Below are 15,187 nucleotides of genomic sequence, written 5' to 3'. Positions count from 1 at the left end.
TTTTTCAGTGCCAAGAACTACTGTGGCAATGTGCACTTTGAGACCAAAACATAATTCTTGCTTTTAGTCAATGTTTTTGTTATAATGGTGAGTAACCAGCAGCTCCCACAACAGTAAAGTTATTCAAAACTGATGGCATAACAAAACGCGCACTGATAAGAACCAAAAGGCTGACCACCAACACCAGACCTATTGGCTTTGCCAATGTTTGTTAATTTTCAGGTTTACCATAATAGTCAAAACTGGCTCTACTCTGAGTTTCCATTATGAATATTTTTGGGAAATAATAATAAGTATCAAACACATATTACTAAATAATGCTTCAAAGAATTGATGCCGAAAACTTCAGTAGTTTAGCAGAAAGTTATTTTTTCTAGTTGAATATTCTTTGTGAACATTTAATTATGAAATCAAAGAATCATTAATCTTGCTTTCAAGCTTCTGCGGGTATTCGCAACTAATCAGAGAATTATCTAGGAGCATTATGTTTACCAACGTCTGTACACATTTTTATACTAGAAACACTTAGTAGTGCAATCCAGCATTTCCTTAGACTGCTCACCCTAAAAATAAAGGATGTGCATTAATGAACCACAAATACTAGTTCGAACAGCACAAACATATGGATACAAATCTTACCTTACCTACAGAAATCCCTCTGTCACAGATCTATAATGTGGTGTAAATAGGCAGCCAAAGGGTTTGTACTGCAGAGGCATGGGCTTACTTGTCCCAAGGACAAAATATGCATGAAAATCTTTTGTCCTTGACTCTAAACCAAGTGTCCTGGGTGTCGGGCTATAGGAATACCACACCCCTGAAGTAATAGGGTCCTTTTGCATAGATGCTCTGTGGACATGACAAAGCAGTTTAACTATGGCATGTTTGCATACTGGCAGCCCAGGGACTGAACTTAGAGTGGGAAAAGAAGGTGATCTGCCCTGCAGATTACAGGCCAAATGGGTAGCCATGTTCTGGAAGGTTTGGAAGCAAGAGAAAAGATAGTCTGCAATGCTAAAATGCACAGCAATCCCATAATCTAGGTGGGTAGAGCCAATATCCTGAAAGATGATTTTACAGCACTGTATCGGCAGATAGCTGAACCTCCTGCAAAGTAGATGCAGGATTGCATAACGAATCCCACAAACAGCGGTGACCTGATCTTTCATGGAGAGCATATTGTCAACTGTAATAACCAAATTCCTTACCAATTTCTTTAGAATATGGTCTGGGTTGAGTGTACTGGGCCACCAACTGTCCTAGATAATGTCAGCTTTCCCTAACAGATTCACCTCAAAGTCGCCCCAAAACTGAGTTTCATATGCGTTTCATTTACCATCCCAAATCTCCACCACATCCTTTTATTTCTATGACTCATTAACTGTCTTTCTGTGTGATGACATTGTTCACATTAACTGTTTTATAGAATCCCTTTTTTTTCTTACTCCGTCAAGGATTTTCCTCGACTTTCATATCTGCATCAAAACCTGCTGTATAGTGCTCCGATACCACTGAGGTGTAATTAAATACTTGGATATGTACGGCACGGCTAATCACCTAAGGTATCCAGGCACTGTCCATAGGCACAGGGAGATAAAGTGGTTTGCCCAGAATCACAGGATGTTGAGCCAAAGCAGAGACCTAAACCTGTTTCCCCAGCTCCAAAGTCAGCAGCTCTGTCCGTTACACCTCATCCCCTCCCTCTTGGGCAAATCATCAAAAAAGATATCAATCAGTTCCATAGAATGCATCCTGAGCACTGTTACAAGCAGGAAAATATACTACTTAAAAATTATTCTCTGAAACGTACATTACCCACTGCAAAAGGGAGAACAGATTTTAACTTTGCAAGGAATACATTTTACAAACCATACAACACCCAAAGAGCTGCTCAGATGTATTTTTTCCTAACAGCGGTAACCAAATCAGTCCACACATTCATTCTTTCCTTAGTTGTCATAATGCTATGCGTAGGAAATTCACCTTTTCTGTGTGATCACCCAGATTTTTCACCTTTTGCTGGACCCTATATTTTACTTTACCCCTGCCAACCAGGAGCAGAATGTCTGTGCCCACCATGCCCAAACATGGCTTGATTGACTTACTCCCAATCAGCACATTTATTTTCATAAAACTCTGTAGCATGTGGTGTAGAAAGTGCTTGCAGAGTGTGGAAGTTAAATGACACTAGTGGACTGCAGCACCAATTAATTAATCTCCTACAGTGGCAGGACAAACATGGATTTGGGATTTTCCTATGTAACCCGATTGCTGCACTGTAAACTCTGCAGTATGGCCTTTCAAAAATACGCTTTTCAACAGAAGAAAACCCCTCTTTAAAATATTAAGTCACGCCTGTGTAGACGTTGTCCCCCACAATGAAGGGTGCATGGTATTTAAAAGTGGGACATGCAGCAAATTAATTTTACCATGCCGTTACAGTAATAAGGCACAAAAAGATATTTTCATTGTAGCCGGTCTAGCTGTCCTATGATGAAAACCAAAGCCTGTCTCAAACTGGATTCTAGTGTTTAGATGTTTAGATGAGGGGGGGGGGGGGGGGGAGGACACCAGTGATTTTCCAATGACAATCCAACACACCCCAAGTTTAGAAGGGCTGAAGACTCCTCATCTTGAAAATGCCCCGACATGGCACTTTGAGCATGCTTGCAGTAAGGTAAACAAGACCAAATAGAATGTGCCGGGTTGTCCTTGCAAACTTTTAGCCTGTTGGTCAGGCGTGCCCAAGAATCATCCCACCCATTAGATGATGCCAGACATAAATGTGGCATCTCCTGGCACCCACTTCAGAACACTTTCTAGGAACCTGCGGGAGGTAAGAAGTGAATTGGACCTACTGTCTGCTACCTCTTGTACCCAGGACAAATAAGTGGACTCCAAGGGTCACTTGGGCGACTTCCTTTGTGGCTACAAGGAGACAAGCTGCAAGAGGCCTTTTCCTGGAAGTATCCTGCTGACCAGTAGCAACTCGACGTGAACCCTGCTGTTGGCCACAGCATCACACCCTATGAGTATTTAAGTTATGGTATGCCGATTTGTATAGTGCACTAATCACCCAAGAGGGTATCCAGGCTCTTGAGCAAGGTGTGTAGGTGGGTGATCCCAAAATGCTTATATAAAGAGCCAGAGATTCAGGTTCTTGCGGAACTCAATCAGGTGAGGAGGCAACTCTGATGTGTTGAGGGAGGTCGTTCCATGTCGTGGGTGCAATGTAGGCTCTTGAGCAAGGTGTGTAGGTGGGTGATCCCAAAATGCTTATATAAAGAGCCAGAGATTCAGGTTCTTGCGGAACTCAATCAGGTGAGGAGGCAACTCTGATGTGTTGAGGGAGGTCGTTCCATGTCGTGGGTGCAATGTAGGCGAATGAGCAACCTCCAGTTTTGCTTTTGCGGATGCGGTGCGTGAGAGTGAGGCAGAATGTATGTGTCTGATGGTTTGGTAAAAGTACATGCGGATGTTCAAGTATTCTGCTCCTGTGTTGTGTAGGGTTTTGTATGTGCGCATGTAAAAGTATGAATTGGCTACGCTAGTGAATGGGAAGTTAGTGAAGTTTCCTGACGTACGGTATGATGTAGGTGCAGCGTGGGAGGTAAAGTATGAGTCTTGAGGCTGCGATCTGGATGGTTTGGAGTCTGTGTAGGAGTTGTTTGGAGATTTGGGCGCAGAGTGTGTTGTCGTAGTCCAGCCTGCTGTTGAGGACTGCTTGTGTGACACGCCATCTGGTGTTCTGAGGAAACCATTTGAAGATCTTTGGCAGAATGCATAAGATGTAGAAGCAGGAGGTTCACAGTGTTGACTTAAGCTCTCATGCTGAGCTGGTCTTCTAGGATGATCCCTAGATTTCTTGAGTGGTCCATGGGTGTTGGCCCCAGTACTACAATCTTGTCGGAGTTGAGCTTCAGGCAGTTGGTTTGCATCCAGTTTGCTACAATGGTCAGGAAGTTGGTTCTGGTGGTGTTGCCTTTTCCTTCAGGGAGGATGAGTTGGGCGTCATTGGCGTAGGAAACTGCGGTGATGTCTTGTGATTCGATAATATTGGCGAGCAGTGTCATGTACATGTTGAAAAAAGTGGGGCTGCTGAGGGACAATCCCTCTGGGACACCGCATATCAGTTTGTTTTTGATGTGAAGGGTGGCAGCCTAACCATGCGGTAAGAGCAGACCCTTAATGCCAATTTTGTTGAGTCTTCTTGTTGTGGTTAAGCAGGAGAAGGGCCGCCCTTTCCCCTCAGTCCAGGACATTTCAATTGTAGTCGGTGGCCGTGGTTCTTTCTGAATCCTGATTGTGTGGTCTAGAAGATGGTGAAGTTCGAGGTGGGTTGTGAATGGCTTGTTAACTGTCTTTTTTCCCAATCACTTTTGTTGGATGGGGGAACAGGGAGATCAGTCAGAAGTTGCTCAGTTGATTTGGTTCGGATGTGAGCTTCGAGGATAGTGTTGAGTTTTGCAAGTTTCCATTCCTCTGGGAAAGTGGAGAACGGGATGGAGGTGATGATGATGTGGTGCTGTTCCTAAGTTGTAGATGTGGTGGGGGGCATGGGTCTGTTTGTGCCCCTGAGTGAACGGTCTGCATAGCTGCTGCAGTGTCATTTCTGGTGAGGATTGTCCATTTGGTCAGATAGCCTTCTTCGTTGCTGGTGGGTAGGTTAGCGTTTTGGTTGGGTTGGTGTGAGAGGTTGCTGTATAGGTTTGTGATTTTGCTGTGAAAGAAGTTGGATAGATAATTGCAGAGTTTTTGGGAGGCAGCAATGTTGTTGAAAGTGGCTGAGGGTGAGGCGAAATACTTGACTATCAAGAAGATCTATCTCCTTGCAGCTGTTGGTGCTTCTTTCGACACGGTACACTAGGGCCTTTTTCTTGGTGTCTCTAATTTGCTTGTGACAATGTCTGGGTATCTCCCCTAATGTCCTGGGAGGTTTTGAAGTGTACTCCACTGGCTGACTAGAACTTGAAAGACTAATTCATAAGATAAAATCTTTGACAGGGACCAACCTTGTTGGAGTATCTGACCCGCACTTCATCGCACCTAGGTTGCTTTCTACTGCAACCATAGACTGTCATTGGCACCATTTATACTTAATTCTGTTTGGGATTCTTACGATTCGGTATTTTGAGTTTTTTAGTTTTGTTGCTGCATAAATATTTTACGTATTTCCTTAAATTAGGCCGGTCGCCTTTGTGCCATAGCTACCAGGATTTTGATCTCAGGTTAATTTAGTGACTTTGAGAGTTCACCTGACAAGAGTAATGATTATTCCTTTAAGTGGGCAGTCGCCCTCCCCAAATAATAATAAAAGTTATTGCACTGTGCATTTCAAAATTATAGAAAGAAGCAAAATTGTGTTACTACGAGTTCAGAAGGGAAATTAAAGCAGTGACAAGGGCACTGTAATCACTGAATGCTGAATTATCATACAATTAAAATGTTTTCCCACTCAAGGAGAAGAAACACAATAACTAGTGTTTGCTTAGCAAGTGCCTCCAATTTTCTCGCTACTACGGGGAAGTTCCCACAGATAAATCCCACCTGCTTTTACCAAGCGAAATGTGCCTGGGGAAAACCCCACAAGGGAAGTATGTCCTCACAGCTCTGTATCCAATTTCGGCCAGAAGCTCATGCGTCTGATTTGAAATGTATTTAGAAGACTTGTACTGACAGCCTTAGTCCATTAATTCCCACACTTTTCCATTTGTAAGAATGAGCATTTTCTAATCTTTAATACAAACCTACCGATGCTTACTTATCTAAAATACTGACAAACCCATTCTTTGTATAAAGCACTGAAAAAAATATTAAAGCTAACATTAATTCCAAAACAAAAGAGTTTGACATAAAATCAAGTACTGATAAAACAAAGTTTCTCTTCAATAGTTCTTTATACTCATGACAATAAAGAGAACTGGCATTTTGTGTCGCTTATTGTGGATGTATGCTCTCTTCTACACCAACAAAGGTATTTAATATAGGTACCACGGTCAAGCCACCTAAGATCAATGCGAGATGGCAGAACACTGCACAAAAATAGAAGACGTAACTGGGTAACCATGTTTTGCCAAAAAAAAAAAAGTTCACAAAGCCTTCCTACATCTGAACTGGAAACCAACCTAACTTCAGGCAACATGTACCTACCTATAAAAATAATATGCAGAAGGTAGTGGGCAGCAACCCTTCTAAAATGCCCAGAGAGGTATTTTCCTTTTTTTTTTAAGTTCCAGCCGTACCACCTAAAAATCTCTCAATGCATATTGTATGTGATGGAGGTCATGCCAATTACTAGCTTAACTGTTATGGCCTCCACCAAGAGAAAAGTTATTCGGAGATGATCTAGTTTCAACACCTTAGCCTCCATTGCTGCTAATCATTTAGAACAAGGTCTCTTAGGTAGTGTAGTGTAGTGTTAGGTGTGGCATACGTTTTACGTTGGTGCCTTCGGTTGATTTAATCCAATGTCAATTCTTTAAGGGGGTTACTTAGCAGGAATGTTTTTATTGAGCAAAGATAAACCTGTATTTTTAGGAGGAATTTTATGCTGCCCTAGATCGTTTTAAATTAAAACAAGAGGTACTGGAATCTATGTCCATGTTGGAGCTTAAGCCAATTTCTTAAAACGTGAAGCCCGGCACTCAGGAAGGAATTAAATATGGCTTTTCTTGACTCTCAAACGTTAGATAGGAGGTAGTTTGCACTGTGAGTTTGCATGAAGAGAATACAACCATACCTAAAATTTAACATGGAACAGAAAATCAGACAACTGCTATGTATGCCAAATGCTACCACTAGGAGTATTATAGAAGACTGGGAAAGAATCTAGTAGAAATTAGCAAACATGCAACATATGTACTCGGGGAATCCGAGATTTCGATCATGTGGTCTTTGGTGCCTTGATGTAAATAAGGGCGGAGTTATTAGATATATGCTTGTTGCGGTTTCAAACTTAGGACTAAAACACATTTGATCTCTCTGTAATTATCTGTGACAAAAGGAAGCAACTAGGTTACAGACAACTCATTGCTGAAATAATGCAATGCCTTAAACTTAGGAACTTCAAAAGAAAGCTGGCTTCAGTTTAGAGGGCGCTGAATGGTGGGTCTTGACTGGCGGTAGTGCTAAAGAAAACACACCTTACCTCTGCGACCAATTTTTACTTGCATGTGATCAGTGAAGTCTATAATTTAGTTTGCTACTTGTATATCACTCATAAGTGTCTCCCCTGGACCGTACGAAATAAAGTAACTCCAAACCAAGGGCCCACTCTAGGAAGTCCCTGGGAGGAACCTTGGTTTCCTACTTTTATTTGACCATCAGGGACATTGACGCTTAGCCTAGGAACGTAAGGCCGTCTCAGGGACGCGTAGACCGATACCTAACAGGCAGAAGAAATGTCCCTCCTCCAGACACCCTACACTCCCTTTCACTGCAGACCAATGCCCTGAAAAAGAAACTGCAATAATACGCAAGAAATACACTTGCACCAAGGGTCGTTGAGGGATTGGGTCACTGATCATGTCCATCTTTGCATTCTACCGTGCAAAAAGAAGGAGTTAAATAAGATTCACATTACTTTATGCGAGGGCACCAGAAGCAGAATTTCTACTCACGATTGCAAAGCAGAACGTAATTTAAGTCATGCAGCACAAATGTCACTACAGACTTATACGGCGCAGGACAGTGATTGGACAGGATCGTCTGCTGTTCTGAGTTAAATACGGCTTGTTGCTGATCTTCAGTCCACTTCCGATAGCTCTCGAGAACCGCACTCGGGAGGAAAGACCTCTGTTTATCAGAATAATGCCTCAATTGCAAAAACATGTCATCTCAATGTCAGCCCGGCTTTAGAAGAGCTCTCCCGCGCGCACTGCTTGTTTGGAAAATAACGAACGCCGAGCACAAACAAATAAAAGAAGATCTAGCAACTCCGACTAAACATTCCTAACTTAACTTCATAATCTTTAAAACCCTGTCTCTCTGCAGTGCCAAGGAAGGGCTTTTACCACACAGAACAAGCCACAAGAGCTACACACCTGTTCTTTCTACGTGGAAACCTGCTTTCACCCAACCCTCCAGCCAGCATCCCCTTCCTCCAGCAGCACATGCCTCGTACCCCAGTCCCCGCTCACCTTCACGCAGTCCACGGGGTACATGAGGCAATGCTCCATGATGCCGGCCACGGCCCCGGCCAGCATGTGGGTGGTGACGGTGGATCCCTCGGGCAGTGCTTCGTACTCCAGTCCCTCCTCCTGGTCATCCTGATCCGGCTGGGCTGGTACCTGGCGGAGCTCCCGGGCTCTGCGACCCTCGGCGGGCCCGACCTCCCCCACCCCTCCAGGCCCCGTTGTAGTCCGGCCGCCCCGCCAAACCCAACCGTCCAACATGCGGCCCGGCTCTCCAGGCCCGGCGGAGGCTCGCTGCTTCAGCACGGCCTCCAGCTCCATGTCACTGTCCGCGGGCCTCTTCCTTGGGCACCGCTCCCCTAGCCTCGGACCCGCGACCGCCGTGCCAGCGCCTCTCGTACCCCGGAGTCCGGGTACTCTGGCAGAGGCCTGAAGACACGCCCACCATGGCGTCCATTGACATCCACGGCACAGCCCACTTGAGCAACAAAAGCGGCGATTGGTTGTACCTGCTGCTGCTCAAAGGCTCGGTCGCAGGAAAACTCGCAACCCTGAATTCTGGTTGGGTAAGGAAGCTGACAATTAGCAGAACGCCAAGCCTCGTTTGTTTTTATATAAGCGCGGCGAGCCTCCGCGCCTGTTTGTGAGTCAGCGTTAAAGTCTGCAGAGGGATGAGGGGTCTGAGCTTGGGGCATGCTATTCCAGCTACCGGCTTAATTAATAACGTTTCTCTAGCGGGACCTATGTGATGCCGCACAATAGCAGTCATGCTTTAAAGAGTATGTTTTGGCACCGGGCACAGAGGTCACGTGTAGGAAAATGAATCGGGAATTTGCAAGGTCGCACTTACAAGGTCAATTTGACCTTAACACTGGCACAAGTTTTGAGAGTTGCTTCAGTAGTACTACTGGCATATGAGGACCTATCGGGCTGTTCCTATTCGAAAAAGGAAAGGGTGCATTATTTTATTGAATTAACTTTTGGTAAAGCGCGACTCAGGCCCACCCTATAGTAGTTTATCAGGGTCGCAGCTAAAATTAAAATTCTCCTGATTTTGGGCGGAAGGGAACAATTCATACATGTACAGTTTGTGGCCTGCAAAGTAGGCGATTAACATAAAATAGGCTAAATTCCCTCTTAGTATGCATTAGAGTGGAGGGAATTTTAAAAGGGAGAAACCTAGTCAACATTCTATGCGAGACAAATCGAAAGTCTTCCGCCTGAACCGGAAGTGGTATGTTTGGCGTTTTTAACAATGTGGGTGGAGCCCTCTTCAGAGCTTGAGTCAAATTGTTAGTAGATAATCCTGTCTTCTTTATAATGCAAAGTATGGGGTAGTACTTTCCTGGAGAATACTTGATGAGCAAGGCAATATTAAAGCACATGGAGCTACTGTTTCAGCATCACGTTTACTATACCGCTCAACTTTATGCAGGACCTTGGTGGGTGAGATTTCTGGATGTGGTCTCATGCATGTCAACAAGGGTGATCAGACATCCCTGTTTTTTTTAGGATTGCACTCTTGTCAGTCATGCACCCCGGAGTCTTGAGAGATGATCCAGTGGGTTACCAGCCTCAGGTACTCAAACACCAAATACTCACCAGGGTCCATAAACCCACACGTTCACATAGGCTAGTAAATACCACTGGGGGTCAATTTTTGTAAATGCTTTATAAGATTAGTTACCTGACATTCTTAGCTAATCTTTCACTGATCAAAAAGTTCTTTCCTCTGGTCAATGGACCTATTAGTTGGAACTAGTTGATGGTGAAATGACATAGAATTATTTTTGCTTTACTATATTGGAAATAACCACTGACTCTGGAAAAGTTTTAAATGTTTTATCTAGTTAAATTCATGTGAGCCAAAAACAAATTACAGTACGAATTCCGTTTTTCCAAGGAACGAAAAGTCGATAAATTCAATAATCAGTCACCTATATCTGTTGGACTTGGCCCTTATTGTCCTAAAATTTTTCGCTTTTCCCCCTAGCCTTTTTACCATGTGTGAAATAATACCTACTGCGCAATGGCGTGTGCAGATTTATTTGTACTGTTGTAGAGAAATGATATTTTTAAAATGGACGCCATTCCTGTCTGCACATGTGCCGCCTGTCTGAGGTGAGTTGGCGGTCTAGCTGTCTGCTTCCCACCCCCCAGCTTTTGGAGGGAAGCCTGGCAGACAGGGTGCTCTACACCTCCCCCAAAACCAGTTGGGAACGGTTCCCCAGGGAAATCTCCAGAAGCTTCCAGCCCTTTCTGGTAGGTGGGGTGAGGGGTGTATAAATAGCGGAGCTCGGATGCCATGTGCTCAGACTGAGCGTGGACCTGAATGAGAGGGGACACTCTGCCAGGAGGTACCGCCGCATGGGCCTGTGTGCTGGCCCCTGTGCCCAACTGTATCCCTCTGCTGTCCATAGGGCTAGTGAGAGCCATCCTTACTGGAGTGAAGACCGGTGACCCAGGAGGAGTGCTACTTTATAGGGGATGACTGTTCCTAGGAACTGCGACCCTGTACTGATGAGTGCCCCCTGACCGCTGATCTTGCCCAGTAGTGCCTGAGGCTCTCCTACCTAGCGCCTCGTGAGCGCTGCAACTCTGCCCTGCCTGCTGGCTAGCACCTGGAGAAGAAGAGCGCTTTATCTCACTGCCCAGGAGGTGAGGAGCTGATACCTGCAGCGCTGTGCTGCGAAAGCACTATCTTTCCATTGACTGTGCTTTTCTGCCTGCTCCCTAGCGCCTTGTGAGCGCTATATTCACATGACCAGTGGAGAAGGAGCGTGGATCCTGCAGCGCTGAGGCTGCGACGTGGGTGGGATCCCCCCTGGGCTTTCCTGCCTAGCGCCTCGGGGGCACTGCATTTAATGTGCTGCCAGGGAGGGCTGTTGTTTTACAAGTACAGCAGGAGCCCACCCTGCGTTATTGCGCTCTTGTGCCTAATTAAGAATAGCGGGAGCCTACCTCGCGTTCGACCAAGAGGAGCGGGTGCCTAACCCGGATTGGCGTTTTATTTAAAAACGGGAGCCTACCCCGTATTGCCCCTGAAAGAAGAAAATTGCCCAAGATCACCGCCGCAGGCCCGAGTTCCCGCGCACCAAGGGTGCTCTGGAAGAAATCACCGCCGCAACCCGGGCGCAGAGAAAACCCCGGGCTGCTGCGCTGCTCACAGTGACCCGGAAGCCAGGCAGGAGCGCGCCTGGTTGGCGGCGTCGCCCGCCGGCCAGAAGGAGGGAGCCGGAAGGAAGCGGTGGTGTGGAGGGGCTCCCGTGGTGACGAGGGAGCCCTGTGTGTGGAGAGAAGCCAGGCGGGAGCCCACCCCGCGCTGGCCCCGCACTGAAAGACGTCCAGAGCCTCGCAGGCTCCCCAGCTGAAGTCCTGGATCCCAGGAGGGGGCCCGGGTGAAGTCGGAGAGGAAAAGAGGTCCCGACCAGCGGGAGAAGTGCTGCGGAGAGTCGGCGGGGCTCCCATGGTGAAGGGAGAGCCCCGCAGTGCCAGCAGCCGCCTGGAGAGTACGGCGGAGGGGGCCTCGAGGCACATGGTCGGTGCCTGCCCCCACCGCATTGAAGTCCCCGTGGACCCAAGGAGCGGAGTCCTCCAGTGAGCCCGGTGAGTGGGGCTCAGCCTTGCCTTGGTGGGGGTGGTGTCGGGGCACGTTGTCGGTGCCCACCTCCCCCCTATCTTGCTCTGAGGGCACCGTGGTGCCCGGATTGGATTTACAGCTGCCCCGTCTGACAGCGGGCAGCTGCAGCGTCTGGGACAGTTTCTTGTATTTCACAGTCCCAGAATAGGGACTCCCACGCCCCCAGGACTGCCCAGTAACTTGGTGACTGCATTTTCCACAACTGCCCCGCTGGACAGTGGGCAGTTGCAACGGGGTGCCTTGTTTTGACCTTCGAGTCCCAGAGGGGGCTCCCCAGGCGCAGTTGCGCCTGAAGCTAATCAGCCACGATTGGGCAATTTCGAGGTTCAGAGTCCCAGAGAGAGGGGGCTCTCCAGGCGCAGTGGCGCCACAGGCTAACCTGGAACGTTGGTGACATTTATAATATGCACAGCTTTTCCAGTGTTTTCACTGCTGATTGATGCATAGTGTATTTGATGAGGCCTAATGCTAATGTGGTTTATGCATACTGTGCCTGATCTAATGTGTTTCCTGCCTGACCTCCTAGGACTATGCCTCATGCTAATGGGATTTATACCTAATGGTTTCTTTCCCCCTAATGCTTACATGATGTTGGTGTTCTGCCTAATGATCTCTGCCTCGCGCTAAGGTGTCCATGCCTCAAGTCATGCTGCGGGGTACTAGGTTCATACCAGATTACGTTTTATGCCTAATGTGGTCCTCTGCCTAAGGTTATGCCCACTAGGATGCCTAATCTAAGGTTGCCTAAAGCTAACTGGATATATACGTAGAGTGATTTTATGCTTATGCGAATATGATGCATAAAGTGTTTCTATGCCTGACCTGAAGCATTTATGTCAATGAGGTTTATGCCTATTTTTGTGCACCGTGGGCTTTGATGCCTATTGTGATTTATGACAATGAGGTTATGATGCTACATGTTTATGCCTACTCGGTTTATGCAAAGGCGATGTTGCTACGTGCATGGTCTTGCCAGTAGGTACTGGCTGATATACCCTTATTATTACTACTGGACTTTCATTGGTTCCTTACACTTACATTACTCCTAATTATATTGTGATGATGTTGGCAGCGGCCCAATTGGCCCTGCCCTGTAAATAACCCCATGTAAATGATTGCTGGGTGTCAGTTGGCACCATGTTCATACCTGTGATAATATCCTAACGTGGTCTGCATAATACATATGCTGTTTTTTCATGCAACCTGGTGTGGAGTCTCTTTTTGTAGTGTGCCTGGTGTGTCGCCTGTGTGTGCTGCGCAGAAGCTGTACACATTTCCTCTGAAGATTGGCCCACCCGCTCAGCACCACTCTACCCCGTTTCTCACATTGCTGGCAGCGATGGGATAGGACTTGTGTTTGTGCAGTACCACAGCGACAACGGATTGCACTGCAAACTGAGCATTTAAAATAATCACAGGTTTCGGGGATTATTTTTCCTGATTGTGCTTTTCTCCTGAAAGTGGTGTTTTTGAATTGTGTTCCACAGTTGCATGGGAGGAGGGTGTATCCCGGGTGTATCTCGCTAGGATGGGTTTAAACTACAATGAGGATGACCTTGTGGAGTACACTGAGCAGGAGGTGATGGACCTCTGCAGAGAGAGAGGGATACCCACAATAGGCAACATCCGCAGGAAATTGTACCTCTATGAGGCCCTAAAAAGGGGGGAACCTTTAGAGCGCTGTGGGGACCTTTCAGATTACCCCTCCGCATATCTAAATGGTGGACTAGGTGGACACCCTGAGGAGGACCTCGAGTGTGAGGAGGACTCTGAGAGTGAGGGTGCCCAGTCCATAACCCTGGAGGGTGGTGACACTGAGGAGGAAGAAGATGACAGGGCGGAGACGCCAGTAGCTAATGAGGACCCCATAGACAGGGAGTCCCGTGCTGGGTCCAGTCCTGGGGGCACTGCCCCACCCCTTTCCCTGTCCCCAGAAGAGTGGGTAGATAGGAGGGAAGAAAGGGAGCACCAGCTGGCTTTAGAAAGGCTCAGGTTAGAGCACGCCAAGGAGTTAGTGCAGCTGAGGGTGCTAGAGAAAATGCTAGAGACTGAAAGGGTCCTAGCGCAGGAAAGGATGGCGGAGGCCGAGAGGTCCTTCGCTAGAGAGAGACTAGCTCAGGAGGGTAGGTTGTCCCCTGAGAGTGGTTTCAGGAGTCTGGATTCACCAGAGAGGGTGGCATCCAGTGGTGGCAGCGAGAGTGATTCCAGTGTGGGAAGTGCCACTCCCAGAGCCCAGAAGAAGGTGCCTGATCCCCAGGAGGAGGGGGGCAGGTTGGAATTTAGGGGTGGCAAGAAACTGTCCCACCAGCCCTGGGGGCAGTTTGCGGATGTATGTTGGACTGTATTGGAGGATTGGGTGGTCGGTAGCGCGGTGAATGATTGGGAAGGGCTGTTCCATGTAGTTATCAAGGAACACATGCTAAGGAATTGATTCCCAAGGTTGCGTCACCAGCTGTTGCAGTGTGGGTTCTCCGACCCAAGGGAGCTTGCACGGGAGGCAGACCTTTGGGTGAGTGCCAGAGAGTCTGAGAGGGCATTGGGGAGTGATCCTGAAGGGAATGGTGCAGGGATCTTCCAACCCAGCGAGGTGGGAGAGGTGCAGAATAGCCCAGCTAGGGCCCAGGGTAGTGAGAGGGTTGTAGGGCCTCACTTCCTATCTACAAGAATTAGTGAGACGGGGAGGTGTCCAGATGTGCCCCAACCGCAGTCTTAGGGCCTGGAGAATTCCATAAGGGAGTCCCAGGTAGGGAGCCTAGACTGTCCTGATAGGCCGTCCATTGAAGGGGAGCCCATAGTGCCAGGAGAACCAAAGTGCGTCTGTAATCAGAGCTCCAGGGGTTCTCGGGTCTGCTTAGTCACAGGGTTTAGATCCTGGGCTGGGGTGCCAGGGACAGGTACTGCCTGACCTGGCGGGAGGGATGTCTGTCCGCAGTGTCCCTACCGGTTTGACTTCCAGGGGTACTTCTCCAGGTGAGAGGGTGCGGAACTCTGGAAGGGGGTGCCGAGGGAGGAAGGACTCGCCTCTGGCACCGGCTCAACCATAGGAACTCAATCCTGGGTTGGGAGTCCCGGTTCAGGTATTGCCTGACCTGGCGGGAGGGACGTCTGTAATCAGTGTCCCCCTGGAGTTGTCTTCCAGGGCTACTACTCCAGTTGGGAGGGTGCGGAACTCTGGGAGGGGGTGCAGAGGGAGGGAGGACTCACCTCTGGCACCGGTTCAACTTAAGGGTTTAGACCCTGGATTGGTGGATCGGTTGCAGGGTCACGGCGCTGGACGAGTGAGAGAGTGGTGGGCTGAGGGTGGCCCGCATAGGAGGAGAGTGCGGAACCCCAGAAGGAGAGGTAGGGGGAGGAGAGCCTCGCCCCTGACGTCTGGTCAGCCTGAGGGTGCGGACCCCAGGTGGGAGGACCAGTG

General features: G+C 47.9%; 1 protein-coding gene across 1 annotated transcript in view; it reads right to left on the bottom strand.

Annotated features, from left to right (window-relative positions):
* Positions 1-8,640, bottom strand: part of SLC25A28 (solute carrier family 25 member 28) — a 48,416-nt gene extending 39,776 nt beyond the window's left edge. Inside the window, exon 1 of the mRNA XM_085606315.1 lies at positions 8,139-8,640. Within this exon, the coding sequence (XP_085462441.1) occupies positions 8,139-8,453 (315 nt within the window). The 5' untranslated portion in view covers positions 8,454-8,640. The remainder of the gene's footprint in view (positions 1-8,138) is intronic.
* Between the last annotated feature and the right edge of the window lie 6,547 nt (positions 8,641-15,187).

The sequence above is a fragment of the Triturus cristatus genome, chromosome 1_2 (assembly GCF_964204655.1).
Source record: "Triturus cristatus chromosome 1_2, aTriCri1.1, whole genome shotgun sequence".
NCBI classification, from domain to species: Eukaryota; Metazoa; Chordata; class Amphibia; order Caudata; family Salamandridae; genus Triturus; species Triturus cristatus.
This window is presented reverse-complemented; position numbering and strand designations above follow the sequence as displayed.